The following is a 12947-nucleotide window of genomic DNA, read 5'->3' on the forward strand; positions in this document are numbered from 1 at the left end:
TATGCGCTTTTTTTAAAGAGTGTACCATCCTAAATGTTCCAACATAGATGTATATCGTCCATAATCATTGAGTGTCCATCTAGCAGCTCTGCATTGTACTTTCTCCAAATGTTGTATATCCCCAGTATGGTGAGGATCCCAGACCGCTGCTGCATATTCCATTGAGGGGCAGACCATTGAAAGGTAAGCTGCAGCTTTTACATCTGTAGAGCAGGTGCTTAAATTACGTTTTAGAAAGTTTAGAGTTTGTGTGGCTTTACTTGCAATGTGAGATATATGTGGTGACCATGATAATTTCTTGTCCAGTAGTACGCCAAGATAAAAGATGTTGATCTGCAGTGGATAAAACTTTATTGTTGATTTGATAATTAAATGTGAGTGGTGATGTAGACCTAGTGAGTTGCATTATAGTACATTTATTTATGTTGAATTTCAGTTGCCATGTTTCTGCCCAATTGGATAATAGGCCAAGGTCCTGCTGTAGTTGAAGGGTATATCCTGTTCAGTATTTATTACTCTATAGAGAAGACAGTAATCAGCAAAAAGACATAATTGCGAGTGAATTTTTTTTTGAGATATCATTTATGTACAAAAGGAACATTAAAGGACCAAGTACAGTTCCCGGTGGAACACCAGATTGAATTGGAACTGGATGTGAGGAAGTACCATTTAGGACTACACATTGAAGTCTTCTAGTAAGCCATGTTTCTATCCAATTATAGATGTTGTTGCTTATTCCATAGTGTTAAAGTTTCTTGAGAAGTCTTTGGTGAGGAACACTATCAAATGCCTTAGAAAGTCTAGCAGGATAACATCAACCTGCCTCTGATTGCCCATAGCAAAGGACAGGTCCTCCGCCAAATCAATTAACTGTGTCACAAGAATGTTGGGATCTAAAACTGTGTTGATTATTAATTAAAATGTTCTATGATGGTGTGATATATTATGTGCTCCATTACTTTGGAACAGACAGAGGTTAGAGAAATAGGCCGATATACTCTCTGATATACTTGTATAAGTCGAAGACCAAAAAAATGGTAACTACCTGCTGACAATAGCTGCCCTCCACCAACTATATCTCCTTATTTATAACTACATACGTAGCTTGCTACTCTGAAGAATACTGTGACTGCTCTATTAGAGTATCTCGATCTTGACTGCTCTATTAGAGTATTGATGCTATTGAGCTATGCTCTCAATGACAACTAGATATTTTTTGGGGGGTCCACAATCTTTTTGACAGGGGCTACAGCTGTAATATGCTGCTAGTACTCGTGAACCCAGTGGTGTGTTGATCATCCACAGGTGCCATCATACTTTTGTCTGGCCTTCCTGAAGCAGTAGCTGGGATTAAGTGGTCCACATGCACCTCATGTTGGTGTCCATCACAATCTACCTGATACGTGAGTTCCCCATGGACCTTAATGATCGTCCCTCTCTGCCACCTTAAGGTGGATGTAGGTCGGAAATCATGCACCATCACACTGTCCCCACAAGCAAATTTACGTACTCCAGGTTGGGCCTGGCTTGGGTTGGGGAGCAAGTGTTGCTTCAACTGATTAGCTACACTTGGCAAGGTCATTGCCAGGTGAGTACAAGGTGCTTTAGCCAACATAAGGTGTGTCGGTGCCAAGTTGGTGGTTGAGTGTGGCACATTGCGGTAAGTCCGCAAAAAGTCAGAAAGTTCCTGCTGAATGTTAGCTGATGCCTGAGCACAGTGTTTCTTGAGGTGACATTTCACATTTTTAACCATGTTTTCTGCGAGGCCATTTGTTTAGGGGTGGTAAGGTGGGAATGTACGGTGAGCAATGTTATTTTGTCTCAAGAAATCTTTAAACTCTGTAGATACAAATTGGGGGGCATTGTCTGAGACAAGGATCTGAGGAAACCCAAACACAGCAAAAATTTCACTTAGTTTGTTAATGGTGATTCGAGAAGTGGTGGTAGAGACCAGCTTCACCTCCAGCCACTTCCTGAACACATCCACAACCACTAAGAAATGGTGGTTATTCCATTCACCATAGTCAATATGTATTCGTTCCCAAGGGGTGCTGGAATGCTGCCATGGGTGTCTAGCCACTGCTGCTGACATAGCTGCAGTGACTTTACAGGGTTCACAGTCATTTGCTAGCCTCTCAACATCAGCATCTAAGCAGGGCTACCAAATAAAACTTCTTGCCAAGGATTTCATTCGACAAATTCCAATATGACCAAAATGTAATTCTGCCAATAGTTGCGGTTGCAGTTTTTTGGGGATAATTACTCGTTTCCCCCATAGCACACACCCATCTTGCAATGTAAGCTCCTCTTTCTTCCGATGAAAGGGGGCGATGTTTTCTGGCATTGGGATTGGCCAAGAATTGTACATACATGAACTCTTGGGATAGTATTTTGTCTTTTGTCGTGTGATTGGCTATCTCAGTCGCAGTCACTGGAGAGGTGATGGTGTGCATCGCATGGACAGCATTGCCCTCTTCTGCTGGATGAATTACATAACATTGTACAGGAAGGCGTGATAAGCAGTCAGCACACTGATTAGCAGGGCCTGGAATGTACTCTATTTTGTAGGAATATGCACTGAGGATAATGGCCCATTGCTGCATACATGCAGCAGCTAAAGAGCGGACACCATCTGCATGGCTAAACAATTTGCAAAGGGGACGGTGATCTGTTACCAAGTTAAATTCACGCCCATACAGGTACTGGTTGAAGTGTTTCACACCAAATATAATGGCCAGAGCTTCAACCTCGATATGGGAATAATTCTGTTCAGCCACTGACAAGGTTCGAGATGCATAAGCTACAGGCTTCTCTTCACCATTCACTACATGCATAAGGCAAGCACCAACTTCACGGGCTGATGCGTCACAATGCAGCTTAATTGGTTTGGTTACATCATAACACTGGTGCTTCACTTACAAGGGTTTTGGCTGTGTCAAAAGTCTCTTTACACTTGGCAGTCCACTTTCAATATGAATCTTTCCATAGAAGTTGGTAGAGTGGGTGCAGGAGAGATGCTACAGAAGGGATAAATTTTGCATTGTAAGTCATCAGGTCCAAAAAAGATTTCATTTCACTTTTATTAGTAGGTACAGGAGCTTTAAGCACATCTACAATTCTTTGCTGTGTAGGGCATATACCTGATGGGGTAACTACATGACCTAGGAATTACAATTCAGATTGAAAGTATTTGCACTTAGAAGCATTGACCTTAAGCCCAAATTCTTGTAATCTGGCAATCACATTTCTTAAATTCTCAACATGCTCTTCCTGGTATTCCCTGTAATTAGAAATAATATACTACCCCTTTACACCCTTGCAGTACTGTGGTCATAGCTTTTTGCCAGATGGCAGAGGCGGAAGCAATGCCAAAAGGCAATCTCAAGTATCTATCTATACAGCCCCAGAGGTGTGTTAATCGTGAGGTAAGCTTGACTCCCCTTAGCCACTCTCATTTGCTTATATGCTCTAGCAAGATCAATTTTAGAGAATGACTCACCATTAGCTAGCACAGAAAATATCTCATCTGGTGTTGGCATAGGAAAGGTCTGTATACACAGCTGGGGGTTGATCGTCATCTTGAAATTGGCACAAATACGAATGTCTCCACTGTTCTTTGTCACCACAACTATGGGTGCAGCCCAAACACTATGATCAACTGGCTCTATAATTCTCCATCTGCCACCTGCTGTCAAATGGCTTCCTCAACTTTCTCATGAAGTGCAAAGGGTATTGGACAACTCTTACAGAATTTGGGTTTGGCACCCTCCTTCAGTTCAATCTCTGCTTCCATTCCAACCATTAATCCAAGTTCCTCTTTAAAAACTGAAGGAAACTCTTGCTGAAGTGACTCTCCTTGCACTTGGTGGAGTGAGCGACATTGCAACAACTTGTGCCAATCCAGTCGCAACTGCAGCAGCCAATCTCTGCCCAGTAAGGGGAAGTTGATCATTCTTAATACCAGCAATTACAAAGTTGCCAGTGACAGACTGCTCCTTTGTTGACACTGTTACTCTGATCTCTCCCTTGATTGGGATGGTGGAACCATCATACTGGTGTAGGCGGACTGCAGATGGATACAACTTTATGTGGCGCAGCTTCTGCTGATAGATGGCCACAGGGATTGTGGATAGTTCTGCCCCTGTGTCCACTTCCATTTCTAGAGCTACCCCATCTACATCCAACACTGTTGTCAACTTGCTGGAATACCTACTAGATTTCTTGTGTACAGAAAGCTGGCTGTTGTCAAACTCTTCATCATCACTATTCAGTACAGCACTGGCCACTGTGTGCATAGGTTTTGACAGTTGCTTTGCATTACACTTCTGTTGTGGCTTCATTATTAGTTCTTTTGACTGGTTTTGCCAGCAAACCGCACCTGCATGGCCCAGTTTATTAGACTCGGCAACGCTTATTGCGGTAATAGCAGGTGGCTCTGGTATGCCCTTGTTGACCACACCTTGGGCAAGGATACTGCTGACTTGATATCTTAAGAGCCTCTACATCTGTTGGAAAGTGCTGGACTTCTCGGTTGACTGTCTCAGCTTCCCTAGCCTTATCAATTGCGACTGTTAGTGTAAGCTCTTTGACACACATATAGTAGCTCCTTCTGAGTCTTAAATTGATATCATTTAATCCACACACCAGTTGGTCCCGAAGGGCAGTCTCCAGATAATCCCCAAACCTGCAGGTCTTGCTCAATCGCCGTAGTTCTGCTACATAATCCGCCACCGTTTCCTTCTCACGTTGGCGGGACCCGCTTGAAGAACTTGAATCGTTTCGCTATTTCCACTGTATCCTTTTGGTAGTGTTGCGTCATCGCCGTCACAATGGCTGTCAGGGAGACGTCACTTTAGAGGGGTCGGACTGACCAGAGTTTTCAACTTGGCGAATGCATCTCGGCCAATTCGTGTCAAGAACAGTGCTTTCCTCCTAGGCTGTAGCTTCTGGGATTTGATGGGCGGTACAGTAAAAATCAAGCCGCTCCTTATAATCTTCGGCTTCGATGTTTCCACAGCAGGGTTAAAGGATTCTAGCTAACTAGCCATCTTTGACTCGTAGTTTTCCGTCGTCGCCACTGTAATATGCCGCTAGTATACTCGAGCACGAGGTAAACTTAGTGAAGCACAACTACACGCTTGCGCATTGATACATTCCTTATATACTACAACAGCCCTCCTTCTCCGCCGCCCCTGATTCTACTTACCCGCAGACAACATAACAATAACAGCTCTTTTAAGTCAAACAAACAATTATTGTTAGAGGCGTTTAATTTGCTTAAGAATGTTAAGCTAATTAAATTTTTATGAGGGTTGGCCATGCCAAGCTGTACAATTTACGCCTACATGTGTTGTTATCAGCATATCCGGGAACACTATATATACCGGTAGCTATTTGAATTCGTGCGGCGAGCGACAATTCCACGTCGTATGGAACAATAGCTAGTTAGCTAGCGTTATACCTGTCTAGATCATAATGTTAGCTTACCCACTCAACCTAACTGGTTTGTGTAGATGCTGTGCGTCTTCAAAACCAAAACTTCTGCTGTGCATCGGTTTCGTCATAGCCGTGATATTCTTCAGTTACGACACCTTGAAGAGAAAGATGCCGACACCGATCAGATGTAGCAACAGCGCCAGTGAGTATTTTCTGTATGAATTGGTAAGTTGATAGTAAATATCAATCAGTAATTAATGTACAAGACCTATTAGCTATAGCTAATTCATTTAAAAATTGTGCGTAGCTAGCTAATATATACGTAATTGCAAATTATGTACACGTTTATTTTATTATTTTTAAAATTATTATTAGCACTTTACAGTGACCAGCACTGAAGGTCTGACAGCAACATGTGCTGCAGCCTTAGGATTACCTAACCTAATTTCAAGGACTTATACTTAATGACTTATAACTGATAAGGTGTGACAGAAAAGGGGCCAAAGTAAAGAAAAAAATCCCTCCAACCGCAGGGGCCACACTCGGTTTTCCTCCAGGAGGGATGGATTCTCTTCCTTAAACCCAAAGTATTTATAAAAAAAATATCTGCACTGAATTATGGATGCCGAAAGCGTTAGGGTGAAACCAGGAGAGTAGAATCTATCCAGGTAAGCCTAAATTTCTTAGTGAGGTTAGCTGATGTTGCTGCCGCTGCTGCTGCTGCTGCCACCAAAAAGCCTGGCAGACCATTAATCAAGCACGTGTATAGCCATCTATCTTGATCTGCAGGCCAACAGAGGTAAGCAAATCTTGAAATTTCAGATAGATAGCTAGCAGGGGCGGTTCTAGAAAAACGGCTGATAGGTTTCCAACTATAAAGTGGAACACCATAGCCAGGGGCAGTGGAGCAGGCCAAAGAGGAGGGGGCCAGGCCAGTTGTAAGGTGAAGACCCTAAAAAAAGTCACTGCCTACTGACAATAGCTGCTCTCCACCAATTATTTATAACTACACATACGTAGCTAAGTATAGCTTGCTACACTAGTTCTCTGAATACTGTGACTGCTCTATTGGAGTATCCAGATCATTACTGTTCTATTAGAGTATCTTGATCTTTTCTTGCAAACAGTGTCCCATAAAAGTGGGGGGGCTATGGCTCCCCTGTCTCCACTGCCTATGAGGTCCATAGCTATACAAGGTCATAGCCATGATCAACCCTTACTGACACAGTGGCATTTAGTTACACTCTCTCTGTCTATAGCTATTACATGGTATAAGCAAGCTAGCATATAGGGTAAAATCACCCCACAACACCATTTCAGGTCTTTTCAGAAAGATTTTAACTTTACAAAAGCAAGTATTTATCCTTAAAATACAAATAAGTACAGTACTTGGAAACACCGGAAATACTAACCTTAATTATTTTTAGAGGCGCGTACCACGATTAAAACGCTGGAGTATGTTTGTTTCATCATTATTTATAAAAAAAGTAAATACTGGAGAGAGTGATGTCATTAGGTTTTAGCTACTCAAAAAAACTTAATTTACATCGTAATATCATCGTAATATCGTAATATCGTAATATCTAACTAATATCTAACATCGTAATATCACATCGTAATATCTAGGTGATCTAACTTGATTACTCCACATCGTAATATCTAGGTGATCTAACTTGATTACTCCACATCGTATTATCTAGGTGATCTAACTTGATTACTCCACATCGTAATATCTAGGTGATCTAACTTGATTACTCCGCCGACACTGTTTTATTAGAGTCAGTATATTTTCGATCTCGATTTCAATAAGTTGACTGCCTGATTTCTGGAAATCGGCAAAACCCCCTTAGAACCAGGCAAGGTAAAGGATAGTGTGTCAGTGCAGTTATGGCATTGGTAGCTATGTAGATAGGGTTTCCAATGCTGTAAAAATCTTCAAAATAATAAATAGCTAGCTAGCTCCTGGATTATAATATTATTCAAGATAATAACAAGAGTTAATAGTAGTGGAGAGGAGAATTTCTAACATAATACAGAGCTGCTACAAATGATTTTGTGTGATTCAAGGGATTCCTCTGTAGCTAAAAGTTTGTGATTTGTAGTATATTCTATATGTGAAGATTGTTTTAGTCATCACATTTCTTTGTTCTGCTAGTGTACAAGCATCACTTTTCTTTTCTCTGCTGGTGAGCACTTGTTAAAATGTCTGAGAGAATCCCTTTGAACTCCTCAAAATCATTTGTAGAGGCTCTACATTGTGCTAGACAGTCTCCTCTCCAATATTATTTAGAGATCTGTGACAATCATGAGTAACTATATTTCAGCAATAGTAGCATGCAAAGAACCATGTGCATTTCAAATCCTAGCAGGCTAAATGTGTCCATTTGATGGTACTGTAGATGCAAGCTTTCATACTCAGTGGAGGATTCTTAGTAGTGCTATATGGGTGACTGTTCTATTAGAGTATTTATTTGATTGACTGCTCTTTTGGAGGTATGTCCCAGACCCTCATAGATATCAACCAGTTACCATCCTTCTTAGCCTCTCAATTAAAATTTTTTTGCTATGCCTCTGCTATCAACAGATCTTTTAGGAAGGTTGTTAAGGCTGACCACTAAAATTAGTGATATATGTAACTACTATATATATATAGTTAGTTCTGATGATTGGGTAGATGCTCGTTCCTCTTTTACCACTAAAGCAAATGATTCAAGCCCCCCCATCACCTAAATTAATTGCTGCTATGTATGAAAATATCAGAAACTTACTAGTGATCAATTCAATTCAAAGAAGGCATGTTTAGTAGTGCTGATCCAGGGGATGTGATACTTTTTATAATGCCAGTGGTGAATTGCTGTGATATGGTTGGTACCTATAGTGCTAGGCTTAGATATGTTGTTGCTGCACTTGTTTGCTGAATGGCTAGTTTAATAGTACCCTTCATTTCAAGAAGACTGATTGTCCTAGCCTATGGTATGTATATTGGAAAAACTTTCTATTATGGGCTATCTGTTGTGCTATCATGGTTGACATGGAACATTGATTCATGTTGTGTATCATCTTGTGGCCTCACTGCTCTTGCTACTTATTCAGCCAGCACTTACCAACTTATCACTGTTGGGTTGCTAATGTAACCATCCAGGATTCAGAACATAGAGCTCCTTAAAAGCAAATTGGGTGTGACGAATTGTATGTATTCTTTTCTTTGAACTTCTTGGTTGATATGATGCATCATCATCATGTTATGCTAAATCTGTATGTATGCAATAGTGACTTGGCTTGCTGCTTGAGCATACTCATAAGCTCAGGTATTTCCTGGATCTCTTTCCTTGTCTACCCATATCAGAAGTCCTTTGCAGAATGTGACTGTGTTTGGCACTCTTGTAAGGATTGTTTGTGATCACACAGATTTTTGGTTGGACACCTTGGTGATGTGCCTGGAGCTCTTTTGTTTACAGAAAGTCCACAAATGCGTTAAGACTATTATGTAGTCACTTGTATCAAGTTGTAGAACACTATATAATCTCAAGCCACATTGCTGTCATAACCAGCATGATTGAAATATCTTTATTGTATTGTACCATACTGTCATGATCTGGGGATGACCCTGCTGACTGCTTTCTTACTAGCTGTATTTAGATTATCCATTTTTTGACAAAAGACATGGTATACACAAAAGGAATATAGCCTGTTAACTTGCTCTCCACACAAAGAACATACACACATACACATGAGAACAAGTTGTGAAGTGTCTGAATTAGAACACTTGTTTTCTCTAGCTGTTTGCTTTGTGGGCCCTTCTCACCACATCTATTGATTCAGTGTATATAGAACCTTACAAAATGCTACTGATCTGTTTGTTTTTTGTATTTAAAGCTGCTACATTTCAGTCAAATGATCATTATAATTCAACCCTTAAGTCCTTTGTGTTCAATGTCATTATAGCACAATTCACATTGTGAAGTTTCCTTTTCTTCAGTTTTGGCTGAATTTGATTCTCTTCACCATTGTGCTGGAATGAATAATGTTGCTGTAAGATTGACTGTTATGCCCATTGCCACCTTAACATCTCAGGAGTTCCGTGATACACCATGCAAAATGTTATCAGAAGACTTTACTTTCTGTTTCACCTTGCTGTGGCTTCTTTTTTGATCATAATATTTTGTATATAATATACAAGAAACAGTGACATTAAAATCCAATCTCATTGGTGGCATGCTCCCAAGTCTGTACAGGACTGAAACTGAGAGGAAACAGCAGTATTCTGCTTGCTTGCCATGCTCACTTTACATCACTTTGTGTTTTGATTGATAGGACTGGGTGGCTGTGAGGCTACTGGTTTCCTAACTACAGGCTGTCTTTGTGGTGGAAAAGGTTGTGGGGTTACCTTTCCATTTGCTCTGGTATATACTACTGGACAGGACTAAGTTATGTTGTTTGGCTTCAAGATGGTGACGTGACTGAAACTTCAAAAGATACGTAGTGTACAAACGCTTGTTTAGTATTTTTGATACACTTATGTAACAAAGAGTAATGTGGGCTACACTGTTAGTTATACAAAATATAGTCATTCAGAGATCATCTATTCATCACTGTCTGTCCTGTACAGCAGATACAACAAAAGACGCTGTTGTGAACAACCTGAATCTCACTTGATAAAGGTCCAGGTTTTGTTTTTGTCTATCCATGTGCCTGAGGTGAAATTGGTTGCAGTTCATTATCCAATGGCAGCTTGCAATAATATACTTATTTTAAATACTTTTTTACTGCAGTAAGTCTGCAATAACAGTCTGTGGACAAGCTGCCACAGTCTCAGTATATATGCATACAGTAATTGCAACTACACTACTCAGCTACACATACAATTACAAATTAATTACAACTATATACAATTTACAACCAGTTTTATGCTGATGAGCTGGGGGTGTGGATGCTTTGGAAAATATCTGCATGGGATGTTGCTTGCTTGCTATTAAGTGTTCGTTTAATTTATTCTCTATTATTGTTCTACATTCCTGTTTTTCTTGCTATCTTCAAGGTCAGTTTATAAATGATGTTACAATTACAAGCCTAGGAATTCAAAGCATCTATGTATTCACTCAGTCGTAGTAATACAGTGGATGCTCTAAATAGGTAAAATATATTAGGTATGATAAAGGTGAGGTATTTGCTATTCAAGAACGAGAATATAATGCCAGAATATTTGGACAGACAGCTACGTATTTCCCTTGTGTTGACATTTAAATGAAACATAGATCATTTAGCAAACAGCTAATTTGGAATGTCATTAAAAGATTCAATAATACATTTATACTAAAAATTAAATAGTAATAATAATGACAGTGTTACAGCCAGAGTTGGGGTGGTTACTTCAGAAAAGTAACTAGTTACTAGTTACTTTTATTCCATGTAACTTAGTTACAGTTACTTTTTAAAAGGTAACTAAGTACTCTAGTTACTAGTTACTTTCGTAGTATATTAAATTATGACTTGTTTTTTGCTGTTGTAACGTGAATTTTGCTCAGATATGCATCATTAAGGGATGCAATACATATGTGCACTTAAAATAATAATTCTGTTGCTATTTCAGGTGAGTTTTAATTATTGCTACATCTGTTACTCAAGCTGCATCTGTTACTTACATCTGTTACTCATTATTATATGCTACAGCCACATTAAGTACACAGAATCTGTCTACTTAATGTGGCTGTAGCATATAATATAGCACAAAAAATTGAAGTGCTCTTGCTTTTAAAGCATAATTACAATGTAACTAATGTAGTTAGTTACCATTGTAACTTAGTTACTTTTCAGACAATTATTCCTAGTTACAAGTACTAGTTACAAAGCAAGTAACTAGTTATATTACTAGTTACTTTAAAAGCAATCCATTACGTAACTTAGTTACAAAAGTAACTAGTTACCCCAAACTCTGGTTACAGCATTATCAGATATTTAATTACAAAGACTCACTGTTGGTCATGATCAGTTTTGTAGTTTAGAATTGCTCCAGCATGTATTGGCTCTAGTTTTATATTATGCAGATATTCGTAAATAATTATAGCTTACAAAATTAATTTTGTTGATTTGTGCTTGTACCAGTATCTTGCATGTTACTGTCTTTACCTCCATCAAAAAATAATAGTTAGTACTGATATTTTTCTATACAGTATAAATAAACCTCCGAATTTATGTAAAGTATTTTTGCTTTCCTATAGTGTGGCAACTATACAAAGCGACTTGCTAGTGGTTCCTTGTGTCACCCTCTGTGCACTGGCCAAGTCACTTACAAACAGTGTTTAGGTCATGGTATCACTCCACATGTACTGAAGGCAAGTTGGAAGGGTACCAATATCATTTTAAAAGTGAAAACAGTGTTGGATAAGAATCTTCCATTGAATTCAAGTTTAATGAAATCAAAACAGTTCGATAGAAACTACTTTAATATCAATGCTAATCTATCTTACATTAAACACATTTTAGATGAAAAAAGAATAGTTAATATGGAGACTTTGGACTACATGTTTAGTGAATGTGCTGGATATGAGAATGGAGTTTTGTCTTACCAGAAAATGTGGTACTGTCAAGCTCTATTAGCCAGAGAATTCCTCTTATCTGTTCTTCTAAAAGATTCGTTAAATGTCCCAAAACTTTATGGTACATGTGGACATGTGTTTGCAGTGGAGGATGCACCAGATGCAATACTAGGAGGGAGATTTTTTGATTATAGGCCATGGGACACCAAAGTAAAACTGGCCTTAGCCTTTTTGGATATGGTGGAAAGATTGGATAATACCACATATGGAACATTGTACATATGTGATTTTAAGTTTGCAAACTTTGGGGTGCTATCAGTAGACTCAGGCTATTTAGTAAAGCCAATAGACATGGATATGGCTTGGCTACCATCACAGATGAAACGGGTGATGGTCAAGGAATCAGCACGATGGTGTAGTAAAGATTCTGATTGTAGGGTTGCAGCTTGTCTATCAAAATGTAACCAGTGGACACATCACTGTGATCCTGACTTCTATACTAACAATCTAATTGTAAGTTTTTTGAACTTCATATATAGTAGTAAATGTTGCTGATTTTAGGAGTTTAGAGTGTGTGCTTAAGACATTGTGCATTGTTGAAGTGTCAGAGCTATCATCAACAGTTGTCCAGATTGTTATGTAATTCTTATGGGTTCTGTTGTACTTTGTATGTAATTTAATTTCCTGCTTTAGAATTTTGATGCTGAACTATAATGGTAGCTAATTTTAGCTGTGTGCATATGGTTTTGTCTTTCTATGTAGAATACATGTAGATGGATCTTTACAAATGCAAAGGCTTTTAGATATGGACTATTTGACCAAGGTGTACCACAAAAGATTCAAAGGCATCTTTCAAACTTACTGAAAATTTGTTCTACTCCATCTGATGAGCCATCTCCACCTACATCAACTTCTATGGTTAAAGACTTAAGACAAGTCCTTCATAAAAGCATTGGCATAACATTTGATGGATGA

The 12947-nt window shown here is 39.1% G+C and overlaps 1 protein-coding gene and 1 long non-coding RNA gene across 2 annotated transcripts; both read left to right on the top strand.

The window, feature by feature from the left end:
- The first annotated feature begins 304 nt into the window (after positions 1 to 304).
- On the top strand, positions 305 to 941 carry LOC136251925 (uncharacterized). Its single transcript, XR_010699267.1, has 3 exons — positions 305 to 374; positions 437 to 695; positions 744 to 941. It is a non-coding gene; the product is annotated as an uncharacterized lncRNA (long non-coding RNA).
- Positions 942 to 5424: 4483 nt separating this feature from the next.
- On the top strand, positions 5425 to 12947 carry LOC136248474 (divergent protein kinase domain 1C-like). The gene is made up of 3 exons (XM_066040253.1): positions 5425 to 5661; positions 11655 to 12485; positions 12735 to 12947. Exons 1-3 carry the CDS (start codon positions 5476 to 5478, stop codon positions 12945 to 12947), a joined length of 1230 nt encoding a protein of 409 aa, XP_065896325.1. The 5' UTR covers positions 5425 to 5475.

This window comes from Dysidea avara, chromosome 3 (assembly GCF_963678975.1).
Source record: "Dysidea avara chromosome 3, odDysAvar1.4, whole genome shotgun sequence".
Classification (NCBI taxonomy): Eukaryota; Metazoa; Porifera; class Demospongiae; order Dictyoceratida; family Dysideidae; genus Dysidea; species Dysidea avara.